The 27914-nt window shown below is 40.3% G+C and overlaps 1 protein-coding gene across 1 annotated transcript; it reads left to right on the plus strand.

Annotated features, from left to right (window-relative positions):
• The first annotated feature begins 498 nt into the window (after positions 1 to 498).
• Positions 499 to 27914, plus strand: LOC124384970 (cingulin). Its single transcript, XM_046848000.1, has 21 exons — positions 499 to 637; positions 10551 to 10808; positions 11724 to 12321; positions 13648 to 13751; positions 13979 to 14048; positions 15222 to 15337; positions 15453 to 15585; positions 17107 to 17319; positions 17520 to 17668; positions 18976 to 19096; positions 19321 to 19533; positions 19624 to 19845; positions 19981 to 20229; positions 20425 to 20595; positions 21716 to 21877; positions 22401 to 22490; positions 22571 to 22654; positions 22808 to 22926; positions 23281 to 23389; positions 23509 to 23672; positions 25903 to 27914. The coding sequence occupies exons 2-21, from the start codon at positions 10552 to 10554 to the stop codon at positions 26042 to 26044; spliced, it is 3486 nt and encodes a 1161-aa protein (XP_046703956.1). The 5' UTR covers positions 499 to 637; position 10551; the 3' UTR covers positions 26045 to 27914.

Here is a 27914-nt window from a genome sequence, read left to right on the forward strand (position 1 = left end):
TCTATAATGAAAAACTATAACTTGTTGACCAGTCATTGATCAATATTCGAAGAACTGTAGTGTTGGCTTATTATTTGCCGGAGGGTCCATTTTTCTTATACATTATTAGTCTTGGTTTGTAATTTAACTTAAATAAAAAAAAATCTTAAAACTATTATAAATAGGTGTGTGTCTAAGAAGGACTTTGGATCTCAAGGTTGTGAGTTCAAATCCCAGCATCACCAAGCTGCCATTGTTGGGACCTTGAGCAAAACAGCTCATTTGGACAGCTCATCAAATCTCATGTAAGTTAGATGTAAATATGATGTTTATAATTGTGGATCTTTGATGGACTCTCAGGAACTCTTCTCAGCATGGAGCACTTTGGAAGCAGCCTGGATGTGAGGATTTGTATTACTAATATAAAAACGCGCTCTCTTGTAGCTCCACCCACCACCCACATTTGATCCAATCAGACCATCGCTTTCGGCGTCTACGGGCGGGGCTAAGCGCATGAGCCGGTTAAAAGGTAACAGGTTGCCCTCGGAGGTCAGTTTGCTCAGTCATGGAAGTTGGTACTTAATGAAGGAAAGGTACAGAAGCGGATAGAAAGCGCACCACTGAAATATTCACGCACTTCACACCGCCTGTTCTGTAGGTAGGTTACCGCGTTAAAGGTTAACCTTCTCTTTAATGTTTATTCACTAACCCGTTAGCTTGTTAGCTCAGCGGCTACTTTAGTATAAGGTATTAAACGAAAAGGTGTTTCATTCACTATAATAAACCGTCAATGAACTTTGGTCTTTGCCGCCGCGCTGCCCGGGTGTCTTTATTTTCATCATTTGGGTGTTGAACTTCGTACTTCACTCATAAACAGGGGCAATTGTGGGGTTTAAACCTCTAGAAAGAGGGCCAGGGGTGTTATTTTTGTGTTAAAAAGCACTCTGAGAGGAGAGAAGATCTAGTTAGCAAGGCGCAGGTGAACATCTCCAGGTGCACCTGCGCCTCTGGTGCCTGTACATCGCGCTCTGAGACGAGTCCTGACGTGGCTCCCATTCGGTTACACACCGGCCGAATCCCAAATCACCTGCTTGGTTTATACTGTGTAAGTGCACTAGGTACGCTAGAGGAACCATTATTTTCCAGCCTGTATAGTGCACCTAGATAATGTAGTTAGCGGGATTTGGGCGAGGCCAACCTGTTGAGCAGAGGGGCAATTTCTACAGTGAAGGTTAAAAGTTTGTGCCCCCCTCGCCTTTTTGTTTCTTCTTTTGAGGGGCAGGGGGACATTTTTAAGTAATACAGCAAAGGGTAAAAGTTTGTACCCCACACCCTTAATTGTTTTCTCTTGAGGGGGAATTTGAAATAATGCAGCTGAATTAAAAATTCTGCTCCCCTTTTTTGTTTTTATTTTTGATCAATGGGGCAATTTTAAACAAAATACAGCAGAATGTCAAAGTTTGTACTCCCTATTGGTTTCTGTTGGGGGTATTAAAAACAAAGTAGTAAATAGTACAGAATTGGCAGTCATGTTGTTATCGTCCTCAAATATCAGTGTTGATATGCCATCGTTAAGTTATTTTTAATGCTGTTCGTTAGTGTCGTGACTTGGAAGCGTCAACATATTTTCTACAAATTGCTTTCGCTCCGTAGCTAAAATTGTGATGACAAATAAATCACACAAGGGACCATTATAAGTAGTAAAAACAACTCCTGTTAAAACACACACACTGGCAGATTACTCAATAGTGGAGGAAAAACAAGTACAAGGTAAAAAAAAAAAAAAGTCAAACATTTTGAAATGGCAGACTGTGAAGGTAAAGGGAACAAAATACTATATCAATTTACATTTTTACTTGCGATAATGGTGCGTCAGGTTTCTTCGTTTTATTGAGAGTATGCAAACATCTGCAATCGACTGTGAAAACAGATAGCGAGAGCCGTGTGAGGCTCCACAGCCATTGATTTTTCTATAAAGGTTTCGCTTGAAGAGTGAAACCGGTGACTCATTTCACAAGTATTTGGGAGTTTGTGCTCCGACTAAACTCCAGGTCTGATAACTCGAGCTGTAATCCACAGGATAGTCTTTGTTGTAGATGCAGTGGATTACATTCGCTGTGGATTTATATACTCATGACCTCTGAGCTCCGGTGCTCGCATGTGAAGCGTTTAGTGTTGCAATCAGGCCATCGTGGTTATTGACCTGGAAATGTATGACGGCGTCGATAAGCCTCGAGTACATCCAATAAATAATCATATCTCTGTCAGGAAGGTACAACACAACTTCCCTTACCTGTGAATGTATTGTTTTCAGAGAACTCGAAGATGGCAACTTTTCCAGGTATGTCTTAGGGAAGGTGTGGGTCTGTGTTGTGTGAGCAACACAAGCATGAAGGCTACAGAGAGAATGGTTATCATTGTCAGTTCAAGCATATAGGTTGTGCTATATGGCTGCACTATGTTTGTCTCATGAGAGAGAGAGAGAGAGAGAGAGAGAGAGAGAGAGAGAGAAATGCTGGTTTGTTTAAGACTGAAAGGAGGACAGAAGCTCAGGTGACTGAGAAGGAGTTTGGAAAGAAGCAAAGAATGTTGAGGGAGTTAAGCCCTTGCCTAAGGGACATGTGATGAAGCAATAAACATACACCTGCTAATCCTTAACTGACAGAACTGTAGCCAGTCACTAAACTGTTGTACGTGTTTTTTAATTGCCTTATAGGCAGCGAGCTACACATTCTCGGACCACCCTCTTTGATAGACGGTGGATAGATCTGTATTTCTTTATCCTGAACCCTGATTTTTGTGTATGTGGTTCTCGTGAATAAATAGTCCTCCTTCTTTCTGCATCTTCTTCCTACAACTTCACATTCTGACTGAGCTGAATGTCATTTTGGTCAAATACAGCAAAGCTTAGCCATCCCATCCCTACACTTTCAAGACCATGGCGATGAATAGAAATCGAACAAGTTACGAATATTTGGGGATGCGAATTAAAACAAAGTTCCCATGTTGACACTTTTTTTGCCGCCATTTAGATTTTAAGTCCGTTTCCTCTCGAGGGTTCTTCCTCATGTTATCCGAAGGGGTCCGTGTGGCCTGCAGAGAGACATGGCTGATGTTGAAAAGAACACGCGTGTCAAGAATGTATATGTCCTGATTGACAGCAGCTTAAAGGGCAAGGCAGGAATGAAAGATGAAAATGTTTAGTGGTTTAAGGGCTCGTGTTTGTCTGCTCATGCTGTGATCCTACTCTAACGATGACACTTTCAAGGTGGTGCATTCAAGCATGCAGTGTGAGTGTTCACACCAGCGCTGTGCAGTCGGTGGGGTAGCGCGTGTTTATCCCCGAAGCTCATGTTGTGGTGATGATGATGAATCTGATTAATTGTGCAGCCCATCATAACTTTCATTTCCATAGTCGGGTTTAAATTTGCATTCATTTGCATTTAAGCACACCACAGTCTACCTTCTTATGGAAGCAAATTAGTACAGAGTGATTCATGAGTATTTTTTATAATCAGTTCCACATTCAGGCCATATTTGTAGGTATAATCTCTTCCACTCTTCTGGGAAGATGTTGGACTAGATTTTCGGAGTGCGGTTGTGGAGATTTGTGCTTATTCAGCCACAAGGGCGATACTGATGATGGAAACCTGGGATGCAGTCAGCGTTCCAAATCATCCTGAAGGCGTTCTGTAAGATCGAGGTCAGAGCTCTATAGAAGGCCACCGTAAACCCATGTAAACCGTATCATCATGGCGCTTTCTTTTTGTGCGCAGGGGCAATATCATGCTGGAACAGGTTTAGGTCTCCTAATTGAAGTGAAGGAAAATGTAGTCATCCTGTACAGTTGCCTCTGACTTTGTGGTAAATTTTGGGGGATGCGCTGTATATAACTGGAAAAGACTGGTGTCCCCTAATGCATTTGTCTAATTGCTGTGCATGAAGGTGCTTATGCTTAGGATATAATATTCCAATTAAAAGGTTGCCTAACATTTGTTTTTGAAGGAGAGGACACCCATGTGTGAATAGGGGGGAAAGTTGCATAAAAGAAAATCACCTTCTATAGAGAAGATCGAAGCTGAATTAAATAGTGAACACGCGTGATGCAACATTTAAATGTCATATTGTAGTATTCTGCTCTTATGTAAACTTCTACATTTCAGCATAGGTAGTTCCCTATTCCCTTTCCACTCCAGAAAGCGGTTTCCCATGAGGTAAAGGTTTACTTCTGTTATGTAGATAAGGGACAGAGCAGTAGCAGAGCAGACAGAGCAGTCAGTGTTCTTGGGCTGTCCATCAGGTTTTCTGCCCCACTTCACTATAATAAATATATGAGCTGGTGCTTTTGCCCGCCCCCGTTACCCCACACTCTTCCCCACTGGGATCATCTATTCACTGTAAGTGCTGAATACTGCCACTGTTTGCTCATGGGCTGAGACAGCGAGGAAGTGAACAGACCATGAATGAGTTTCGGTCGCCGGTATTTTTGACCAGTTTCTGGTTTGTTGCATGGAGAAATGCCCCGTCATGTTTAGGATGCTTCAATCTCCCAGCGCTACACAAGTGTTTACACATTCATAGCAAACAGTGATAACATTCTCTATTGGTGCATAAATTCTTTTACATCGTTTTTTTTTTTTTTTTTAACCAGGGATGCATCACTGGCAATTTCAGAGTACTTGTTTTTGTATTAAGCGCTCGAAGGGGCATCATTGAGCTTGGTATTTAGCTCTGCTTGTTATTTGCTGACCAATCAACTCCTTGTACTATTTCCATTCAAGTTGTTATTCCATTTTAACAGTAATACTACAACATATAAGCCCCAGATCCCAGATGATTTTGCGTTAACTAGCGAACAACATGGTGAAAAGGTGGAAACAAGAATTTTAACAGTGCAGTAATGTGTACATGACCATTAAATGCATCTTTTTGTTTGCAAAAATTGATTAAATTCATTATTTTCCTCCTTTGTTAAATCACCTTTGGCACCAATTACAGTCTCTGATTCTACAAGCTTGGCACCTATTCTTGGGCAGTTTCTCCGATTCTTCTTTGCAGAACCTCTCGAGCTCCATCAAGTTGGATGGGGAGTGTCAGTGCTCAGCCATTTTCAGATCTCTCCAGAGATGCTCATCAGGTTCAAGTCTGGGTTCTGACTGGGCCACTCAAGGACATTCACAGAGTCGTACTAATCCTTTATCATCTTGCCTGTGTGCTTAGGGTAGTTGTCTTGTTGGAAAATGAACCGTTGCCCCAGTCTGCAGTCCAGAGTGCTCTGGAGCAGGTTTTCATCAAGGATTTCTCTGTACATTGCTTCATTCATCTTTCCCTCGATCCTGACTAGTCTCCCAATCCCTGCCTCTGAAAAACATCCCTGCAGCATGATTCTGCCACCACCATGCTTCACTGTAGGGATGGTATTGGCCAGATGTGCATTTTCTCTTTTTGTTTTGTTTATAAACTTTTTATTTTCAATTATGAATTGGAGACAAAGCTGCTATAATTTTTTTGTCTGATTTTCACCATGCTCTCAGACCTGTGGATCCCACTATGCATTCTGCTTCTTAGTATCATTGAGGTGACATATACACTATCACATAATGTCCCCTGATGTCTAATGAGGAAGCAATGCAAAAAGCAATGCAATGTCTGTTGAATTTAAGTTCAGAGTGTTAAAATATTAATGACACTCAGGCAAGACTTTCTTTCTCTCGTTCACTGGCAGCCACCAGCGCCCTGGAATAAGAATTTTTTTTTTTTTTTTTTTCGTTTTTGGATTTACAGATTTCCCTAAGTAGTAAATTTTTTTTTTAGGTGGAGAAATGCATTTGCACTTCGTCCTGAATGGATTTTGTGCATCTGATTTTTTTTTTCTTCACCAGCCAAGGTCCTAGAGGACACACTGTGGCCATGGTACAGAGTCTTCAGAAACCTTTGTGTAATTGTGTGCCAGAACAAACTTTCCACTTCATGCATCTGCAGGGATTAGTACAGATAGCAGTTTTAACAATGTCTATCAGTTGTTTATGATTCTTTGTGCAGTACGGTGGTGTTTAAAGTTCACCGTGCGCAGGCAAATATAAAAATAGACCATGGTCACTTTGTAGCAGATTTACAGTGTTTGCTTTGCTTCTTTTTTTTTTTCTCTCTCTCTCTTCTGCAGTATTTCTTGTCTAAAGAATTTCAACACTACAGCGTTTTCATTATCATTTTATTTTAAGTCCATCCTCTAAATGAGTATTTACCTGAAGATGTACCTTGACAGGGTTTCCCATCTGACTGTAATTTTGTCTATGGAACATTGTCATATTGTACAAAACAGATTTGATATTTGGTATACATTTTATAGATGTCATAATCACATATCCGCGATGTATGCGAATACAGTGTTGTACAAGCTCAGGCGTCCTTGGTATCTCACGTCTGGCTTAAACCTTTTTCTCATTTTCTGTGTCGCTACATTTAATTATAATGGCATTCCCAGTGCTAAAGCCACCATTATTCTGTAACTGTTGTTACGCCGTGCTAGGTAAACACGTTTTTTTCCCCCCCAAGGTGACGTGTTCGTTCGCAAAAAGGTTTTCGCTACATGGCTCAGGTCCAACTTATTCTGGGGCCACTGGGGAATTCTGATATGCTCAACACCTGCCCTTGATAGCGTCTGCAGCAAAACAAATCTACACCCACGCTAGGCTTTTGTGCGCACTAATGAAAGGCGGCCTTTTAATACACAGGTATGTGGAAACTGACTAAAGCGAGCAAAATGAAGTTCAGTGCAAATTGTCATGTACAACTTGAATATTCAGCCCAAAAATAAACACAAGGTATTGAAAGGCAGTCGCAGGTTGGATAGACATCAGTGGCATGTCAATTCCAGCATGGATTTCCTGTGAAATTTTTACCAGTCACTGTTTATATCCACTGTTCCCTGGCACCTGGTTGAAAGATGTTAGGGTGAGCAACTTGACCTCCCTATGTGAAGCTCAGTTGCAGTTCCCAGGTAGTGCTATAACCAATAGTAGCCTTGTGGTCAAACTAAAGTAAAATAAACACTAGTTTAACTCGTTTACATGTAACCGCTAGTGTCCTTAGCTTTATTTCGAGCCATTTCTGGGGCATGATTACACACTAAACAGACAAAAGTTTGTGGACACTTGACCAGTTAGAAGCACACAGACATCCTGTACAACCATGTTCACTGTAGCATTCATTTCTCTCTAATGAAACCACCATTAATCACCAAAACCCGTTCCAGCATAATGTTCCTGTGTACAAAGCAAGCTCCATGGGCATGTGGCGTGTTCTAGTTGGAGTGGAAGACCTCCAGACCTCCTCAACACAGCTGAACACCTTTTGGATAAACTGGAACAACGAGTGCACCCCAGAGTTCCTTCACAACATCGGTACCGGAGTTCGATTAAAGCTCTTGTGGCTAAATGATCACAAGTTTTCACAGCCACAATGACAAGCCTATCAAAGACTTTGCAGGAGAGTAGAGGTTAATAGAACAGTAAACTTTTGTGTGTTTGGCAACAAAAACAGGGGACTACCTGCATACTGGTGTTTTTACCTATTCAGTGTACTGCCTAATAATGTTTGTTTCGCTACATGTTGGCTAAAGCTTTCTGTTCCTGTGGGCTGAAGTAGTAGTTGAGCTTTTGATGTTGTTTGGAATTTCTTTACAATAACAATAAAACATGGATGGCAAAATTCCTACAAATATGTATAGTGTTTTTCCTTATATTTAGTCTGAGGTTGTGTGCTTTAGACCTTTTGGTGACCCAGAATAAAGAGTGAGACTTTTCACTACACTGTACTACTGTACTTAGCTGTTATTCTCCTGCTGAATGGTCACATGAGACTGAGACCTTTTAACCGCACTGGCTGCCAACTCCACTGCTCCACTTTCTTTTACTTGATTCAGCGCACTCTCTCTCTCTCACACACACACACACACACACACACACACACACACACACACACACACACACACACACACACACACATTCTCATTCTCTCTGAATCCAGTAGGGAACAGATGCAGATAAGAGATGTTTGTATGAAGGCATTAGAGGACACTGTGTGTGATTTGCTGCAGAGGAAGTAATTTGAAAGTGTCAATGGAAGAGTGAGAGGAACAAGGGAAGGTGCGTCTCTGAAAATAAACGTGTTTTATTTTTTTTTTCTTCCCTTCTCACTACAATGAACAATCAGACAGAAAGCTATTTGAATTCTTTCTCATTCTTTTTAAGGTTGTTCACTTATTATTATTATTATTATTATTATTATTATTATTTTTTGTATCTTTTTGAACAAAAGAATGTGTTTATAATGATTAAATGACTAATAAGATGCTGTTCAGATGACTAGACACAAAGTAAAACCGTTTCCGTTTTAAAACGCCTCTCCTGTTCTGCTGGAATGTGACCAGTCACATCCAGTCTGAAGTAAACTCAAGCAGAGGGATGGCATGGCGTGTTAAAACCCACGGATCCAGTCGGCATAAAGACACACACACACACACACACACACACACACACACACACACACACACACACACACCTGTGCCACAGTCTCGACAACGTGCTGATGGATTACAATGGCAGAGACAGACACACCCTTTGTACTTTAATGTCCCCACCTTTACTGAGCGGAGTATGGGACGTAGAAGGGAGTGCTATATTTGTAATATCCTGCAATATACACCGATCAGCTTTAACGCCCATACCATCTGTCTGATCTTGTGTAGTTTCACTTGTTCCACAAAATCAAAAAATCTCAATCTGCAGATTCCAATCTGCTGGTAAAAAAAATAATAAATAGATAATAATAACTCTCATCTCTACATGCTGCTCGAGCTGGTCAGGTTCCCAATTGTCCAAGATCCAACTCTTTAAATGTAATGTTAATACTGCATTGGCCATTGACCTTGATTTTTAGCCCATTGCTCACTATCTGAGAATCTGTGGTAATTTTGTGCAAGAACGTGATATACCCTAGAACGCCTAAAGTTAAGGAATGCCTGATTAGCACACACCAAGTGCTTTTTAAATGTTCCCTTCCACATTTAGTCTCCCTTTGGTCTAATAATAATCTCCACTTTTATGGGAAGGTCTTCCACCTAATTTTGCCTTGTGGAACAGGAGATTTAGCCTCTTCCAACACCAACTTTGGCACATAATGTCATCATGGAGCTAACTTTGTGCAAGGGCAAGAACAGTAGGGAACAGGCTTTTGGCCCCTTAGTTCCAGTGAATGAAAATTTGTAATGCTGCAGCACACAAAGGGATTCCTAACAATTGTGCGTTTCCAACTTTGTGGCATCAGTTGGGTAAAGAACCACATATGGGTGTGATGGTCGGTGGTCCACAAACTTTTTAGTGGAGCAGATTCGCGTTCTGGAAGCCGACGTTTAGTCTTTTCTCCTATTAAATGCCATTGAAACCCTGGAAAAGTCGCTTCTAAACAAGTGTGTGGTTTCGAACAGGAATAATAAAAAGCACCAACCTAAAAAAAATGCGGCGGGGAGGAGCGTCTCTTCAGGGAACAATGGCCTTGTTCTCATAGTTTAATGTATAATTTGAGAAGTGTGTTTAAGCACCCGTGTCTAGTTTCCTCACAAGTATTGTTCCGTCTGTTTGAGTGATGAACGCAGTCTGTACAGGTACTCATTTAGACCTGTTTTAATGAACGGTCCACGTTTAATATGCAGGTTAGGGTTTATGGTTTAGACATGTTTATGTTGGACACTGGTTACACTCACTTGTGCTGCAGGACTATATCTCTTTTCAAATCATTGATTTGTTTCGTTTGTCCTGTAACCCGTATGCACACTTGATTGTTCTGTGGCTAACCTTCATGTGTGTACAGTACTCTAGTAACACAGAGTGAATGTGAAAAACCATCATAGTCCACTTTAAAGCTTCCCCAATTGTTAAACCTTTTTTATTTCTTCATTTATTTATTTATTTTTTAAATTCAAATCATAAAGTAAATGTTCAGTACAAAAGTCCAGTGTGATTTAGGCAGTTTGAACCCTTGATTAGACCTCAGTGCGTTTGTACAGACTGTAATATTACTGGAATGAGGCTTCTGTCTATCGTACATGATTCGTAGGTGACTCGCATGCAGTTCTTTTTATATATAAATAATTATAGTCTATGCTTTAAGTAGTAATTACTACAGCTCAGCACATTTACTCGTTCCAGTTTTCACAGCGCGAACGTCGGAAAGATTGCCAGCACAACTTAATCTTTTGTATGACAAATTTGGTCATGGATCAGCTTTTGGTGTAAGTTGTGGTTGAGGACACACACAAAGGAAAAAGTGCAGCACATTCTTTTTTCTATTATGGCCTTGTCAAATTTACATTGTGTTTTGATTATTTCGATTCAAATGGCATTAGTTTCATATTTCGTGACTCCTAGTTTACAGGTAGCATTTCCCTAGTTCAACTCTGAATCCTTGTATTCTTGTGGGTTTCCTCTGAAAAATATGGTCATGGACGGGCAAATCGACTGCTGATAAATTAAACTTGCTTCCCGCCCCCCCCCACCCCCTGTCTGTTCCAGCATGTCCGCATCAGCCTCGGGTCGAAAAACCCCAGTGGATTACGGGGTTCAGATCCGCTTCATAAATGACCTGCATGATACAGGAGGTGGTGGTGGTGGTGGACGCCGAGACGGCTCGGGGAAATCCTCGTCCCGCTATGGCGTGGCCGTCAGGGTGCAGGGCATCGCAGGCCAGCCATATGTAATGCTTAAGGATGGGAGGAAAGGAGACTCCTACGGAGTGCAGCTTCGCACTCCAAATTATAGCAGCTTGCCCAGGTAATACACACTTACAGGGTACATTGTCTTCATATTCATACTTCACCGTTCCTGCCTGCTTATTTACAACCTCCAAGTTATATGCATTTTAGACGTCTACATCAAATAGATGTCCATTGAGAAGTAGCGGTCAACTGATTTTACCGATAGCTAGGTTGGGTCGTACTTGCCGATAACCGATTAATCAACCGATCGATTTTAAAATGGATACTGGATAAAGAAAAAAACTTGCAGAACACTTGTAAATGTTGTAAAATAACATTGGACTTTATTGCAAAAATAAAAATGCAGTCCTGAATGATGAAAATGTGCTAAATGAATATGAATGAGTTATTTTAATAAATAGAGAAAAATAAGACCTGCATTCGAACTGAAACAAAAAGTAACACTTAGAATAAATAAAAACATCCCAAATTAATTTTGTTAAAGAAACTTCAAATAAACAGCACATGGTGTCAGTGATTCGCCTTTAGAGGCTGCGCTTGTACTGTTTTACACAACCCGGAAAAACTATCAGGAGGATTTTTTTTAATGCTGATAGAGCCAGCAATCACCTGTCGGTGCCAATTAATTGGCAAAACCGATGAATTGATCAACCTTTGTTCAGAACACAGTGTTAACTTTTATAAAGTTAATATTTAATAAAAATTTCGTTGTAATTTAGGACAGAAGGTGTTAATTTTCTGTGACTGTACTGACCGACTCAAGTGGAGTAGAAGCAAGTGTTGTACATAACTAAAGAAGAAACCATTAATAAACAAAGGTGTATAGCTTTTACAAATGACATAAATAATCGGAGCTTACTTCTACAACAAATAACTATAAGCTGAATGAAGCGTTGTCCTATTATTAGGATTATAGTATATATTATACAGATGTGTTGTAACGTGCTTTGATGTTTATCTGTTCGATTAGGAGGCGGGAAGATGTAACAGAGGACAGTCAGCTTCTTTCCACCACAGACGGCAGCGTGTTGCGCCGGGCTCAGTCTCACGGCTCTCTGCTGGACCGAGAGAGTGACTACAACGACTCCGTCGACGAGTTCAGGCGCCCGAATGGAGACGGGCGCTCTGGCAGCTACGGCAACTTGGACAGCGGGATCGGCGGAGGGATGGAGAGGAACCGCTGGGGAGGCTCCCAGCAAGCAGCGCTGAACGGGAAGGAAGATCTACGAGGACTAAACAGCTGCTACGGATCTTCTTCCGGCGCTCCGTACGACAGACGCACCAACAGCGTAAAAAGCAGTTCTGCAGGACAAACCGGCAGCGTCAAAGGATCCTCCAGGGGTCGCACTACTGGCGGCAGTACAGGAAACGGTGCCAATGCTGTAACTAACGCTGCAACCGTCCTTACTTCTGCACAGTTGGTGTCTCCAAATGAATACATTTCTCCTCCATCGTCCTCACCTGCTTCAGTTTACAACAAACCGAGCCGAACCTCTGGATCAGTGGCCAAGACTGCAGCCGTGCCTTCGTCCGGTTTAAATAACAATCGGTCAGCAGTAGATGCGCATGTAAGTGGAGCATCTAACACGATTGATCATAAATCGATTTCTTTTAGATTATTTGACACGTCCTAAACAGAGCATTAATATGAGCTGGGATTTTTGACTAAAATCTGCCAAATATGAGTATATTAACGTAATAAACATAGCAATGTGGCCAATGAAAAGTACACCAGGGGCTAGTGCTTGCAATGTGAATCACGCCCAGTATTCAGCCTTTCTGCAAAACATAAACAAACATACACTTCCTATTCTTTACATAGACCTTGGAAGCAGGAGGCGCAAATACAAAAGGACCGGTGTCCAGCTCCCTTCTTTGGCCTCCATAGCTCAGAGGTTTCTCTCAGTGCCAGGTAGCAGTGTTGACAGCGAACAACTGTTTATCAGACTAATGGATTGGAAACCGAAATGCTTCTCTCACTCTTCTCTTCTCTCGTTCTCACACACAAAAACTACATTCCCCAGCCAAAGTAGAGCAATTGGATTCACAAGTCAGTGACTCGCTCACTCAATATCGCTACTCAGTTTTGAATTAGGCAATAAGCCACGTTCCTTTTAAACATGCATAGCCAAGTAGTTTTGTTCAAGGCTTAAACTTTATTCCTATCCCAGTTTATTTATTATAGCTTCTGTGAATAAGCCTTTAATAATCTAGTCAAGAATTATGCTAATGCAATGTTTAAAAACACTAAAATGCATTTACGGATTTTGTCAGACGCCTTTTAATAAAAAGCGACTTACATTCATGTCCTTTTATCGTGAGCAGTTAAGGTTTAAGGGCCTTGCACAAGGGCCCAATAGTGGCAGCATGGTTAGACAGAAATTTTTACTTTTGACCATCCCTCCCTATATCTGTAACTCTATTAAATCTATATTCTACTTCTCTATAGGTCCTAATCTAAATGCAATGCCTGTCTTATTGCAATCTCTTGCTAGAGCCTCTCCCGAACGTAACTGGAGCAGGTTAGCTGATCCAGCAGACATGCCCTGTGCTCTCGAGTAAACTTGGCTTGGCTTCCTGCAGTGGTGTCTGCTGAAATGATAGACCCTTTATTCCAATTGCAAGGTGGATTTACACGGCTTGTGTTTTTTTTTTTTTTTTTTTTAAGGAGGCGACTGCATGTGTCCGCATTGAGCGTGTTTTTAAAACGCGAATACGAATAAACAATCATGCGTCTTGCCGTTAGATAAATTGTATAACTAAAGACTTGGCAATCATTTTAAGCGAAGTGGCTGCAGGAATGAAGGAATGAGATTACGCATTGTAGGTGTGTGCGCGCTCTCGCGTGTCGAATCTCGTGTAACAGATGTAGTGTCCTCTTTCTCCCTCTCCAGGTGACTCCTGATCTTTTGTTAGATCAAAGCCAGAGCTCGGGGTCGGAGTTCAGCAGCGAGGAGGATCAGATCCAGCAGATAATCTACAGCGTTCTGCGGCAGGGGTAAACGTGCATCGTTTCTGTGGTTGCAGAACGAGAAGTCGTACATGTTCAAAAACCTCATGTCTCTGTCTAGAAAACAAATACGTACCAAACTGACATTTTGCAGCATTAACTTTTCTTTTTCATCAACCTTGAATGTTTTTATGGTTCAGTTGTTGCATTGAAAAGCAGTTAGAAGTTTGTTTGTGAAACTTAAAACCGAACTCCATTCTGCCTGTCGCCTTTAGGAGCAGCGATAGCGACGCTACAATCAAGCGCAGAGTCCGAGTTATCTGTGATAAGATCCAGGGGCTGAAGGTATGGCCCAGGCTTCACTTTACACTCTGTAACTTTACCTTCAGTTAGAGGATGTTTGGCGTATGCCATTAATCTCCTAGCACAAAAGCACAAAATGGCGTCTCCTGCCTTTTATTTGTTCCTTATTGTGTAACTAGTCCTTGTTATGTTAATGTTATCAGCACACCTCCAGCATGATAAGACAAAGCATGATTTTGACAAACCAGAGAAAGCGGACTCATGTATAGTAATGGGTCACTTACAGATATTAAATTCAAAGTCACGAATACATCCATGATTGTTTAGTAAGCAAGGTGTAAGTTAACGTAGGGTGAGCTTTCATCCCAAAGGTGTTCACTTGGTCTGAGGTGAGAGCTCTATAGCATACGTGTTTATATCAATATGCCAGTGCATACACGATGAACCAGTGAATAAGACGTAAATAAATTCTCCATTTATGTGCGGCAGCCGATGCAAAAAGGGAAGTGTTGAACCTCGAAGCAGGTCTGTAGCTCCTGAGAATTATTTGAATGTTAACGCCTAAAACGGTTGAATAGCAGTGCACATTCTGAGTTATGATTTATGACTTGCACCCTGCTCTCTCAAGTCTCTTTGTTGCCAAGTTGGCGCAGAGCACGCCTCAGAAACTAGCAGTGTTATAATGGACATTACAGTAATGGCAATCTGAGAGTTGGCATCTCTCCCTAGAATAAATTGGCTGCGGATCAGACAGCTGAGCCCTGTTTAGTGCGAGTGCTGCCTGGAACATATCCACTTCAAAACACATACCTCCCTTGATAACCCATATCCACTTAGGGATTATTTCTTTCGTTTTTTTTCCTCCTCTTTAACACGGTCCTCTTAACGCAGACCACTTATCTTCACTGGAAACTGCACAGTATGTCACATGTTCTCACATTGGAGTAGTAAATCAGCTGTGCAGTGAAGTAATTGGCTGTGTCACATTAAATCAATGGCCTTCTTAGTACATTGTAATTACACAGTGATTGATATGCAGCACTACATCCCTGTTTTTTTTTGTTTTTTTTTATAGCCAACGCCGACAATTTACACGTATGACCTTTTTAAGGACCTTATTGTTGGTGCTAAACAAAATGTTTATGTAACGTTTCATAGACCAGATTATTTTGGCATACTGTCAAACTGTCTGTTCCGAAATCTGTGTTTTTGTAGATGAACAGCTCAGACCCTGCACTTAAGGAAGAGCTGGAACAGTGTCTGGATGAAAATATTAATCTGCAGGAACAGCTGAGCAGGAAGACAGCCGAGTTGGATCAGACGCATTCTGAGTAAGCCCGACCTCATGCTTGGACAGTCTGTCTTTTATAGCATTTTGGGTGTCGTGCTCTGATTATAGTGTCTGAGCGACACGTTCGCTGGTTGTTGTGTCCGTCTGTGTCTCAGGATAATTCAGTTACGTATGGAACGAGAGAATGCAGAGTCTCATGTCAGACAGCTAGAGGACCATCTGACAGGGCTGCAAGAGGAGCTGAGGAGAGACACGGACAACAGGGTCGAGACCGACGCCATGCAATCTGTACGCGTATGCTTTTATTGTCTGGTATATTCGCACGGGGAAGAATAAAAATCAAACGAGGACCACATTGTGTTTAAAATATCACTGCAGTCGTAGCTGGCTGCGACGAAGTTGAACCTATTCTGACTAGTAAACCTGACACTGTTGTTTATTCAGCTGCGAAAATAATGAAATGTGCCAAAACTAGAACTATACAGTGGGAAGAACTGCTATTTATTTTAACCTCACATACATTACAATGGGAATCATGAAATCATGAAGAAATGTTTGGGTGCATAAAAATGAAATGAGTGCCACTTGCCAGGGTGGATGTTACTTGGTGTTCGCTGATACGAGTGATTCTGAATATTATGGATGGTCATAAAAGTTTACTATGTGATGCATCCATTTAAAGTGTGCAACGGATACAAGTCGATCCGGTTTTGAACACATTTGCGTCGGTACAAATCGATTTATTTCTATATAATTATTAGCAGATGCACTATTTTTATTCTTTAGAAAGTGACCTATAATTTGTGACCGATATTTTATAAGTAGATTGATTTCTCCTCACCAAACTGTTTCTCGGACGCGTTCTCTCGGCACCGAGACTCAGAATACAGGTTAACATGGCAGCGGTAGAGCTGCATCTTTCTGGAAACAGAACAGGAAATTAATGTCTGGGTTTATTTGAGCTTTTCCATTTTTTTTTTTTTTTTTTTTTCTTATTGTGCTACAAAGGCCTGTTTGTGAAAGGGCTATGCATTAGAAGTTAGAAGGCACTTAAGTAAATTTATGATTTGCTGTCTGTCTGAACCAAAGAAATGAAAGCAAGCTATCTGTACCATTATTGAATTGCGTAGCCTCCTATTTTTTGTGTTAAATCAAATCAAAATCGGATAGGGCTGTTTCATACGCATCTTTAAAGTATTGTCAGCTTTGCATCGAGATGCAAATCGCATTGGCCTCAGTTATGAAGCTGCACATCCCTAATGAATATAGAAATGCTTATAGAATGGTCTTGTCTTTCCTTGCTTTTGTTCTAATATTCATAAAAACATATAGGAAGATATATAGACACTGTGTCCCATGATTATATTACCCAAGTGTATATATGTAAATCACCCACATCAGTGGTCCCCAACCCCCGGGCCACGGACCGGCACTGGTCCGTGGGTCAATTGGCACCTGGCCACACAGAAGGAATACATAACTTACATTATTTCCATTTTATTTCCATATTTTATTGCTACCTTCTTAAAGGGGCTGCTCCGGCCGCTAACACACAATACACACAGTGGATTCACGTTTGTTATTATATTTAGAAAATACCAATTTTTTATGGCGGTCGTATCATTTTATTTTGTTGTATTTATCGCCACACCTTAAAGGCCGGTCCGTGAAAATATTGTCTGATATTAATCCGGTCCGTGGCGCAAAAAAGGTTGGGGACCGCTGACCTACATGATCTAAGGAAGTGGCATTAAATGTTATTGCTTTTGTTTGTTTGTTTTTTCTTCAATATGTTGCACTGGTGTGTAGGAGCTGCTGGCGTTGCGCAACGAGCTGGTTGAAATGGCAGCACGGCATCAGAGACAGGAGGACACGCTGCGGCAGAGAGAGCGAGAGCTGACCGCACTAAAAGGCGCCCTAAAGGAGGAGGTGTCCACTCATGACCGGGATATGGAGACTCTTCGACAACAGTACAACCAAGACATGGAGAAACTAAGAACAAACATGGCACAGGTTTCACAGGTATACACACTTGGACACAACCGCATGCGAGAAAGTCGAAGACCTGAAGTCTGAATCTTCTATAACTTCAGCAATATATAGTATAGTGAGCAAATGATGGAGCCTTGCATTTACATTTCACTCAGGTGGAGGTATAGACTAAATATTCTAAACTGTTTCTTATATTTTCTAAATAATTATTTTTTACATTTTCTTGCTAGTCTCAGGCAAGCATTGAAGCGGAGCGCCAGCGTGTGAACTCTACAGTCCGGAACCTACAGCAGCAGTTGGAGGAGAGCAAAGAGGAAGCCGGCCACTGGAGAGAGCAGTTCCAGAGCACCAGGGATGAGCTTCGCAACACCAAACAAGAGTAATTGTATTTAAAAATCTATTATATATGTAGATCAGAAGGTTACACGTTTTGGACATGACAAAATTGCCTCAATTAAACCTTCGGTTAATACATGGCTGACCCTTGACTTCTTTACATGTTTGGATATACAGTGGAACCTCGGTTTTACGAGCACAATTCGTTCCAGGAAAACCGTGCTCGCAAACCAATTTACTCGTATAATGATCCAAGTTTTTCTATAAGAAATGTCAATTTAGATAATGTGTTTCAGACACCCAAAATGATTCATATAAAAATACTGTATAATACATTTATATATTTTATATATATATCAGAATCAGAATCAGGTTTATTGACCAAGTGTGTTGACACACACAAGGAATTTGGTTCCAGCTGTTTGTTACTCTCAAATCTCTATCTGAATCTCTATCTCAATCTCTATCTATATTGATAGTATTACATGTAATTGCATTACTGTGTACTGTAACAATAATAATTTTAAATAAAAACAAACATGTTTACTGCACCTTTGAGAAGAGTCAAGGCTGGTATGAAGATGAGGAGGAGGAGCTCCTTCCAAGCAAGGGTTATTGCTTGGAAGGAAAATCTCCTAACATTATGACTTTGGGAAGACCCGAATGACTGGCTTCAATTAATTTACGCTTTTATGTCTTATTTTTATCTTTTGACTCACTTGAACACTCTTTCTTTTCTCTCACTTTTAATCACGAATCTCCTTCTTCTTAGCTTCTTCCATTTCAGGGTTCTTCTTCATGGGAGGCATTGCTTCATTATTACTGTAATCACTACACAATACGCACAACACACTGCTTCACGCACACACGTGGTCGCAGTGGGAATACAGTACATATGGTAAAAAGATCTCTACTTCGGTTGCTTACGATACGGTACTGTAGCCCCACAAAGACTGAGGGCAGGGGTTTCAGGTTGCTTTTCGTCTGAAACACGTTCTCCCTCGACGCTCGTATATCGGATTTTTTGCTTGTATTACAAAATGCTCATAAACCACTTTACTCGCAAACCGAGCTTCTACTGTATTAGAGAAATATAGTACCGGATGAGATTATAAATTGTAGCATAGTATAAGGAACCAAATTCCTTGTGCCTGTCCACACATGTCACCAAAAAACCTGGTTTTGATTGGTTTTGCAGTGAAATATTTTTACATATTAAGGATTAATGACAATCGATCAGCTTGCCAACATCAAGAAGTGTACACTTGCATGATCTGTTTTAAAAACTTCTGAGATTAAACCGTGTACTTTCTGCTGCATGATAATATTTTGGTGTGTATGATGTGCCAGGCTTCTTCAGGCTCGTTTAGATAAAGAAGAGTTTGAAGAGGAGCTAAAGGAGCTGCAGGAGAGACTGAACACGATGAAACGGCAGATTCCCGATGTCAAACAAAATGAAACCTTCAACCAGGTGCCAACTTTTGATGATTTTATTTGCATTTCAGAGACATTAGCAATTCGAAATTTAAATATTTAAAGAAGGCATGTGCAGATACCGTAGTATTGAGAAATTGCGTACTGAAGTGTAGCACTGTAACTGTCCCTCTACTGCCACTTACTGGACATTTTTTGTTTTGCACGTTGTTTTATTATCTCCAAAAAACCGATTACATAGAACTGTTGAACTCTTTACAGGAGTTAGAACGCTGCCGTGCATCCCTGAAGCAAGCAGTAGCCGAGGTCGAGAAACTAAAGCGGGACCTCGACAAGAAAACTATGGAAATCATTTCCCTGAAAAAGGGCAATCAGGAGCTTGATGCCGAGCAAAAGTACGAGATCAACAGGCTAAAGGAGCAAGCACGGAAAGATAAAGAGGAGCTGGCTAAAGTTCATGAGAAAACCAAGCAGGTATACGACTAAATCATAAATAAACCCATGAAATGCCATGTTTAATATGCCACTTCTGATGCCCTAACTGTCGCCTCGCCTCTCCGGTAGCTTGCTGATCCTGCATTAGTGGAGTCTCTGCGTGAGGAAATGCGTGTGGTTCGCAGCGAGTCGGAGCGTCTGCGCAGTCACCTGCTTTTGGCTGAGGAGGATCTGAAGAAGGAGAAGGAGCGATTTACCTCATCGCAAACAGAAATGAACACTGTCTCTGGTGAACGAGAGGCGCTGGAGGAGGCTCAAACACGCCTCAAAGACAAACTTGCACGTCTGGAGGTGAGTGAAAGTGGTGTGAGATGAAGTAGTTCTGGAGTCTCTGTAAGGACACACACACACACACACACACACACACACACACACACACACACATGCTCACACTGTATGCTCAACAGATTCTTTCTCTGTGTCCAGTCCATGCTGCAGGAACAAGCTTCGCAGAACCTTGAGGCAGAGCAGGAGCTGCAGCTGGAGAACAGGAAGCTGAGGCAACAGCTGGATGAGGGCAAACGCAGCAACACCAAACTGAGCCAGGAAAGAGACGAACTGTCCCAAGCACTGGAGGAGCGAGACAGGGAGAGGGATGCTCTCCGCAAAGACAGCGCACAGCTTGACGAACAAAAGAAACGGCACGAGAAAATAGTGGACAAGCTCAACAAAGAGGTATTTACTAATGAGACGAATGGAGAAAAAATCTAGATGGATCATATTGTGCCCATCTATATAAACCATCTATGATATAGTTTAATGTTAATGGTATATGATAATAAATATATTATCTTTTTTCCACTATATTCTTATAAACCTGATATGTGATTTATGGTTGATTATTATTTTTTTTTCTTCTTACTCGCTCAGATCGAGCGCTTGGCTGCTGATTCGAATGTGTCTGTGCGGCTGGTTCAGTCTCAATTCGATGAGCAGAAAGAAAAGTGGAAGAAGGAGCAGCAGGATCTGCAGAAGCTCAACAAGGAGAAAATCAGTGAGCTGGAAAAAACCCAGATAATTGTTCGTTCTCTCCAGGAGGAGGTGAGGAAGGGCAAGCGAGACTGTTTACTTTTTTTTTTTTTTTTTTTTTTTTTTTGCATGTCTTTATTCACTCTAGGTACCCACATGTTCAACGTATATACTGTGGTCTTAGTACATATTGCTCTCAGAGTCGCCCACTGTTATTAGCACAATCACAATCTGTGTTCAGTGTCAACATTAGGTGTCGGAAATGTATTTTAGGATACATCTAAATGTGGGGGGAGGAAAAAAAAAAAGCATCTAGAATTATATTTATATCAGCCGTTTTAATCAGGTCATTTGTACCAAAGAGTAACAAAAGAAAAAAAATATATTTAAAAAAATCTTTAAACAAACAAAAACAAAAAAAAAACGATTGTTGGTGTGTGTAGACATCTCGTTACGTCTGATGTTCGAAAATAATTTCCATCAGTTATTGTGTTCTGTTAATAATGAAGCAAAGGAAAAGTTTTTTTTTTTTTTTTTTTTATAATCCAGCTACCTTTGCTTTTATTGTAATGTCAAAATAATCTGAATATATTGTACAGAATATATTATGTAATGAAAGAATGGAAGATGCAGGTTGAATGAAAACCGAGCAAACAAATCTCAGTGTTCAATATTCCAAAAAACAACAACAATAATCGTGCGTAGTTCAGGAGATCGGCAAGATTGTAACAGGCAAAGTGCATAAACATGAAGCGGAACTGATCAAAAACAGTAAGACAAACGGATAAAGCACTATAACGTATTAATCATATTACTATTATATATTATATCGTTTAATTATTGCATATATAATCAAAATGTAACTCGCCTCACCGTAATGACGAATCAATGCAGGCTTCATTTATCCATGCATAGAAAAAAACGCTGGAAATTGCCAGCAGGGTGTTTTTATTTGTAAAAAATGACCACTCGCACCTAAGTAAATAAAATTTGGGGGAGGTTTGGGACATTTAAAGTGTTTATTCGTTCTGGTGTTGCAACTCCGTACTGGTTGGTCCTCGACACCGCTCTAGAGTGGCAGATCGTGGCAACCATGTTTAAAGTCTGTGGTTTTAGCTGGAAAATTATCTGAATTGCACTTTAACTTGATCACAGCTGGACCACAAAGGATTTATTTCTGCTCTATTTCCAGTTGTCTCGTCAGAAGAAAGAGGTGCAGTCGTACTGTGAGGAAAAAGATAATGCTGTTCTGGACAGAGAGATGCTCCTCAACCGCATCAGATTCCTAGAGGGAGAGCTAGAGAGTCAACACAACACATTCAACGATCGATCCCGTGACGTCCGGAGCATGGAGGCAAGTGTAAACTTCATGGAGAAAATTTTTTTTGTGTAATAGACAATTTAACACGTGTCCTCGTGCAGGCTTGAAGATGAGGAGTGAAGTCGTTTTGAACGGTTTTTCAGGGGTTTAAATTCTTAAATCGTTAAAATAAAATAAAAATCCTTAAAAATTATACAATGGGAAAGTAAGTCATAATTGTGTTCACTGGCTCATGCAGATCTCACCAGTGTGTTCATCAGGATGTCTTCTTAAAAATTGATCGAGTTGCTCTTGGAAGAACAGAAACAATGGCTAATTATTCAAACAATTATTGATTTAAATTTTTTTTTTTTTTTTTTTTTAACCAATTGTCATTTTTGCTCAGGATTTAATCAGCAGTGCAAAAATAGTAACAGAAATGTAAACACCACTATTTGCTGTGTAATATGAGAATTGATATCTAATATTCCTTATAGAAACTGTTATAAAAAAGCCACTAATTAGGATTTTTTAATGTTCAAATTTAATTAGTTGTGCTTCTGCGTCATGTCTGCAGGACAAAGTGAAGCGCCTGGAGCTGGAGCTGGACGAGGAAAAGAACAGCGTGGAGCTTCTGACCGACCGAGTCACCAGGAGCCGAGACCAGGTGAGAGTGCGCACCATTGACGTCTGCTCACTCAGTGTGTGTTCGTGTGCCCTCTACAATGTTTTCGTTTTTGTGTGTAGATTGAGCAGATGCGTTCAGAGCTAATGCAGGAAAGATCATCCAAGCAAGACCTAGAGCTGGACAAAAATGCCCTGGAGAGACAGGTATGCTAAATTAGGGATTGTTCCATTTCTGGTCTTGTATGAGTACTGAGCAGTCAAGTTTTTCCTGTAATGAAAAACAGGTTTTTTTTTTTTGGTACATAATGATCTAATGAATCTGATTCTAATGTGCCTTTCTTACTGTTTTCCCCACAGCTAAAGGAGTATAAATCACGTATAAAAGAAATGGAGGGTCAGTCTCGTAGTTCCACTAATGTTTCCCAGTTAGAGAGCAAACTGCAGGATATGGAGGAACGGCTCCGTAATGAAGAAAGGTACAGAAATAACCTTTAATGTAATTGCTAGATCCACAGCAAGATCTATAGGTGGACTTGGAAGTTCTTCATACCATGTCGTGTCATCCCAGGACCCATGGTAGCAGTGTTGTAGATATAAATGTGGTGCAACAGAAAGACCTTTGTCCTGCGAGTAGTAGTTCTACATGTTTGGGAGCAAAATTGGCCATGCTGTTTGGCTGGGAGGGGTTTTTATTACTTTCTTTCTCTCATGTGAATCACCTTGACATGTCTTTAAGGAAGAATCTGAAATTATTATACACAAGTTTTCCTATTCCTAGGAGACATTAAGTGCATAAACACATCTGTTATGAATAAATGTGTGTTTTGTAGAGATAAAACCGCAGCACTGTCCTCACAACGCCGCCTGGAGAGGAAGCTGAAAGAGATGACCATGACTCTGGATGAGGATAGGCAGCAGATCATTGAGCAAAGAGACCAGGTCTCTCTCTCTCTCTCTCTCTCTCTCAATGAGAGGACACTTATTCTAAGTATACATTTTCTATAGTCATTTCCCATAGCCATGCTTATGGGTGTGGGTGTGGGTGTGTGTGTGTGTAGCTGTCTCTACGTGTGAAGGCGTTGAAGAGGCAGGTGGATGAAGGAGAGGAAGAGGTGGAGAGATTGGAAGGATTGCGGAGAAAAGCTGTAAGAGACATGGAGGAACAAATGGAACAGAAAGAGGCACTACAGACCCGAGTCACAGCGCTGGAGAACGAACTCAAGTAAGTTTAATCACTGAGTAACTTTAGAAATTATTTTTTTTTGTTTTTTTTTTTTATTAATAATTAATGTCCGGAAAGTCCCAATTCGTGTTCAATACAAAGAGTCTGTTAGAATCCAAACGTTTTTGCCATTAGTTCAATTTATTAGTTGCTCCAAAGGAATTTAATTCATCACTTATTTTTTCCTCCATCAAAACCACTGACAATCATGAAGGATATTGCAATGCGCCCATGATGCAAACTGTAACTGCTGACCTGCATTCATGTGCATTTTAAAATAAAGTGTATCCAGCGCTTTACTTTTTCCATGTTATGTTACAGCATCATTCCAATGTGGATTAAATTCATTATTTTCCTTAAAATTCTACAAACAATACACCATAATGACAACGTAAAAGACTTTGTTTGAAATCTCTGCAGAATCGCATGTATATAAGTATTCACAGCCTTTGCCATGACGATCAAAATTGAGCTTGGGTGCATCCTTTTTCCACTGATCATCATTGAGATGTTTCTACAATTTGATTGGAGTCCATCTAAAGGAAATTCAGTTGATTGGACATGATTTGGAAAGGCACACACCTGTCTATATGAGGTCCCGCAATTAACAATGTAGGTTTGAGCACAAACCAAGCAAAGAAGTGAGAGCGATTGTCTGTAGACCTCCAAGACAGGATTGCATCGAGACACAGATCTGGGGAAAGGTACAGAAAAATTTCTGTAGTATTGAAGGTCCCAATGAGCACAGTGGCCTCCATCATTCTTAAATGGAAGAAGTTTGAGCGAATGGGAGAAGGGCCTTAGTCAGGGAGGTGACTAAGAATGCGATGGTGGAGATAGAAGAACTTTCCAGGAGAACAACCATCTCTGCAGCACTCCACCAATCAGGCCTGTATGGTAGAGCCATTCCTAAGGCTCATGACAGCCTGCCTGGAGTTTGCCAAAAGGCACCTGGAAGACTCTTATACCCTGAGAAATAAAGCTTGAACTTTTTGCCTGAATGCCAAGCATCATGCCTGGAGGAAACCAGGCATCATTTGGCCAGTACCATACCTACAGTGAAGCATGGTGGTGGCAGTATCATGCTGTGGAGATGGTTTTCTGCGGCAGGAACTGGGATGGCTAGAGCGCTCTGCTCCTCAGACTGGGGACAGTTAATCTTCCAACAGGACAACGACCTTAAGCTCACCGCCAAGATAACAAGGGAGTGTCTACTAGATTATCCTTGAGTGGCCCAGCCAGAGCCCTGATTTTGAACAACTGTGGAGAGATCTGAAAATGGCTGAGCACTGACGATCCCCATCCAACCTGATGGCGCTTGAGAGGTTCTGCACAGATGAATCGGAGAAACTGCCCAAAAATAGGTGCCAAGCTTGTAGCATCAAACTCAAAAAGACTTGAGACTGTAATTGGTGCCAAAGGTGCTTCAGCAAAGTATTGAGCAAAGGCTGTGAATACGTATGTACTGTACATGTGATTTTCTTTTTTTTTTTTTTTTTTTTTTATAAATTTTTCTATAAATTTGCAAAGATTTCAAACACACTTCTTTTACGTTGTCATTATAGGGTAGTTTTTGTAGAATTTTGAGTGAAATACTGAATTCAGTTAACTTTGGATGGCTGTAAGAATGTAACATAACAAATTTTGGAATACAAAGCACTGTGGATATTTTTCGGATGCACTGTAGTTGCCTATAATAAAAGTTGTCATTTTTCTCTATAGAAACCTTTTATACATCTTTTTAAGCAGTATAAGCTTTTAAATTGAGCCTTGTTAAGCAAAGTGCCAAGTCCCCATATTTCTTGAACTAAATCCATAATATTTACCGCCCTTTCATTCCCACAGTCTGCGTTTGCTTGGATTTTTTTCTTCCCATTTTTGCTCCCTTTTACACTGCACATATTTTACAGAAAGTAAAAAGAGAATAATATTTTGTGATGCCGCTAGGGGGCAAAATTGAGCAATTAACGCAGGTAATAAAATAGCGTGATTCTTCATGAACTAAAACAGATTTTACTCTCACAAAAATATTTGGGGCTGCAATTCATATCGACCCACCCTCCCATTTTATTATTATGGGTAGTAATAATAGTAGTAAAAATAATATTAATAATAATATTTGCTCCAGCTATTTTTAGAAAAGGCCCCATGTTGATGACCCCTGCTGTAGAGACTTGTAGTCCTTGACTTAAGCATATGGAATCTGATCCGTTGTTTTCACTTAAATCAGGAGGAAGATCCAGCAAGCCCGACAATTATCAGTTGGCTCTCCGGGTCTCAGCTCGGATGATGACGATGACGACGGCCTGTTTGACTCGTCCACCATCACTTCTATCCTCACAGAAAGCAATTTACAGACCAGCTCCTGCTAGATGGAGATACTGTGTGAGGGAAAAGTGCACTCTGAGATAATCTGGGTGAATTGAGTGTTTGACGATGAAAGACACTTTGTGCAGGTCAGCTTAAGGCAAGATTGATTTTACTGTAGATATACAAAGGCTCTTTTGTGAATACTGGAAGTCAAAAATGTATACAAATTAAGAAGTCTTGGACATGCACTGTACAAATATTCATACTGAACAAATGTACATACTGTACTGTGCTACGACTGAGCTGAAGATCACATTTAGTTCAAAGTGTTGTGTAGTTTGCACTTACCTGTATCCAACATATACTACAGTACTGTGATGCGACTCGCTGTGCATTAATGCGTGTTAGCCCCATTTGAAAATCACTGTCTTTTTAAATGTGAAGGAAATTTGCAAGGAAATCGCAGCTTACGATATTTAATTTTTTTTTAAGGCCACTCGTTTAACACCAAGTTTTGTGTAAATCCTTGAATATTCTTTGAATCCTTTTTTTTTTTTTTTACATGTGAATCATATAATTCTTAAAAACTATTAGCAATTACGGTTTCTTTAGGGTCATTTGGCAGATCAATGTTTCCCATGTTTTCCACCAAGATGTCCATTTGCATCACATTTAACTAGAAGTTAACGTAAAGCTAAGTGATGCATCTTGTAATATTATTCATCTTGGTAGCTATAAGATTCAGTCACATCACTATTTTATCCTTCCACAGTATTCAGTAGTGATGACTGGGTCTATTAGTGCAAGTTTGCAATGAAACTCCACTTCTCAGTCAAAACATTTCACCATTTCAGATGTATGTTTGCAAACTTTTAAGGGAGATTTTTTTTTTTCCAAGATTTGTACATTTTCTCATTTATAATTGAATATTAATGGTGGGATAAAAGTGTGGTCCGATGGTTACATTGCTATCATCACCCAAGCATATCACAACTGAGGCAAAAATCTATATACTTGACTCCTAAGTCAGCATTTATGAATATAAAATAAAGTAAATTCTTTGCAAAAAAAAACTGATGGTCTCCACTAAGGCCCAAAAGCCAAATGCATAATTTGGAACCGCTTTTAGGTAACGCAGAGTGAAATTTCAGATATCCTACTAACCCCAAATTCCAAATCTAAACCATATAAATCAGTTGCTGTGATTCATCTAAACTTTGGTACATCCCAAAGCATTTACTTCTAGAAGTTACATTTTAGAATAATACAAACTGAGGAATGCTGCACTTTCATTTTTTTTTTTTTTTGTAGCTGAAGCACTGATTATTTTATAAATTTTTAGTACATTCGAAGACTAAACCACAGTCTTCCCAGAGCACAAAGACTAGAAGGATGCTAATGTACACAGTACTGGAACACTACTACTATGTTAATGAAGAAAACGCATTCGGATTTCATGCTAAATATCTGGGAAACTATTTTCGATGCACTTGACCCATGTCTTATCACATGCTCTTTAGGAGGCATGTACTTTAATTTGTGTGCGTTTGTGAACGTCTCTGATATGCACAGTACCGCAAGCAAATTAGAACGAGCCGTTATCCAAAACTCAACCTACACATTCCAGGCGACGCTGCGTTCTAAAATTAACTCGCTTGCATTTCATTATAGTGTTTTATTAGATTAGACCATCGCATCAAAGAACAAAAACAATTGTGTGGAATTATGTTTTTTTTGTAGAAATACATTATATTGTTCCACACGACCAACCGGTGGAAATCATGTACAAGCGTTTTATGATGTACCGCTTCACCTTTTATGTACAGTCTCTCTGCTTAAACTCATAATGGTACGGCCTAATGCTTTTAAATGTCTGTTAAATCAGTGTATTTTTACATATTTTTATGAAAAATAAATGAACCTTAAACACAA

Source organism: Silurus meridionalis, chromosome 4, assembly GCF_014805685.1.
Source record: "Silurus meridionalis isolate SWU-2019-XX chromosome 4, ASM1480568v1, whole genome shotgun sequence".
NCBI lineage: Eukaryota > Metazoa > Chordata > Actinopteri > Siluriformes > Siluridae > Silurus > Silurus meridionalis.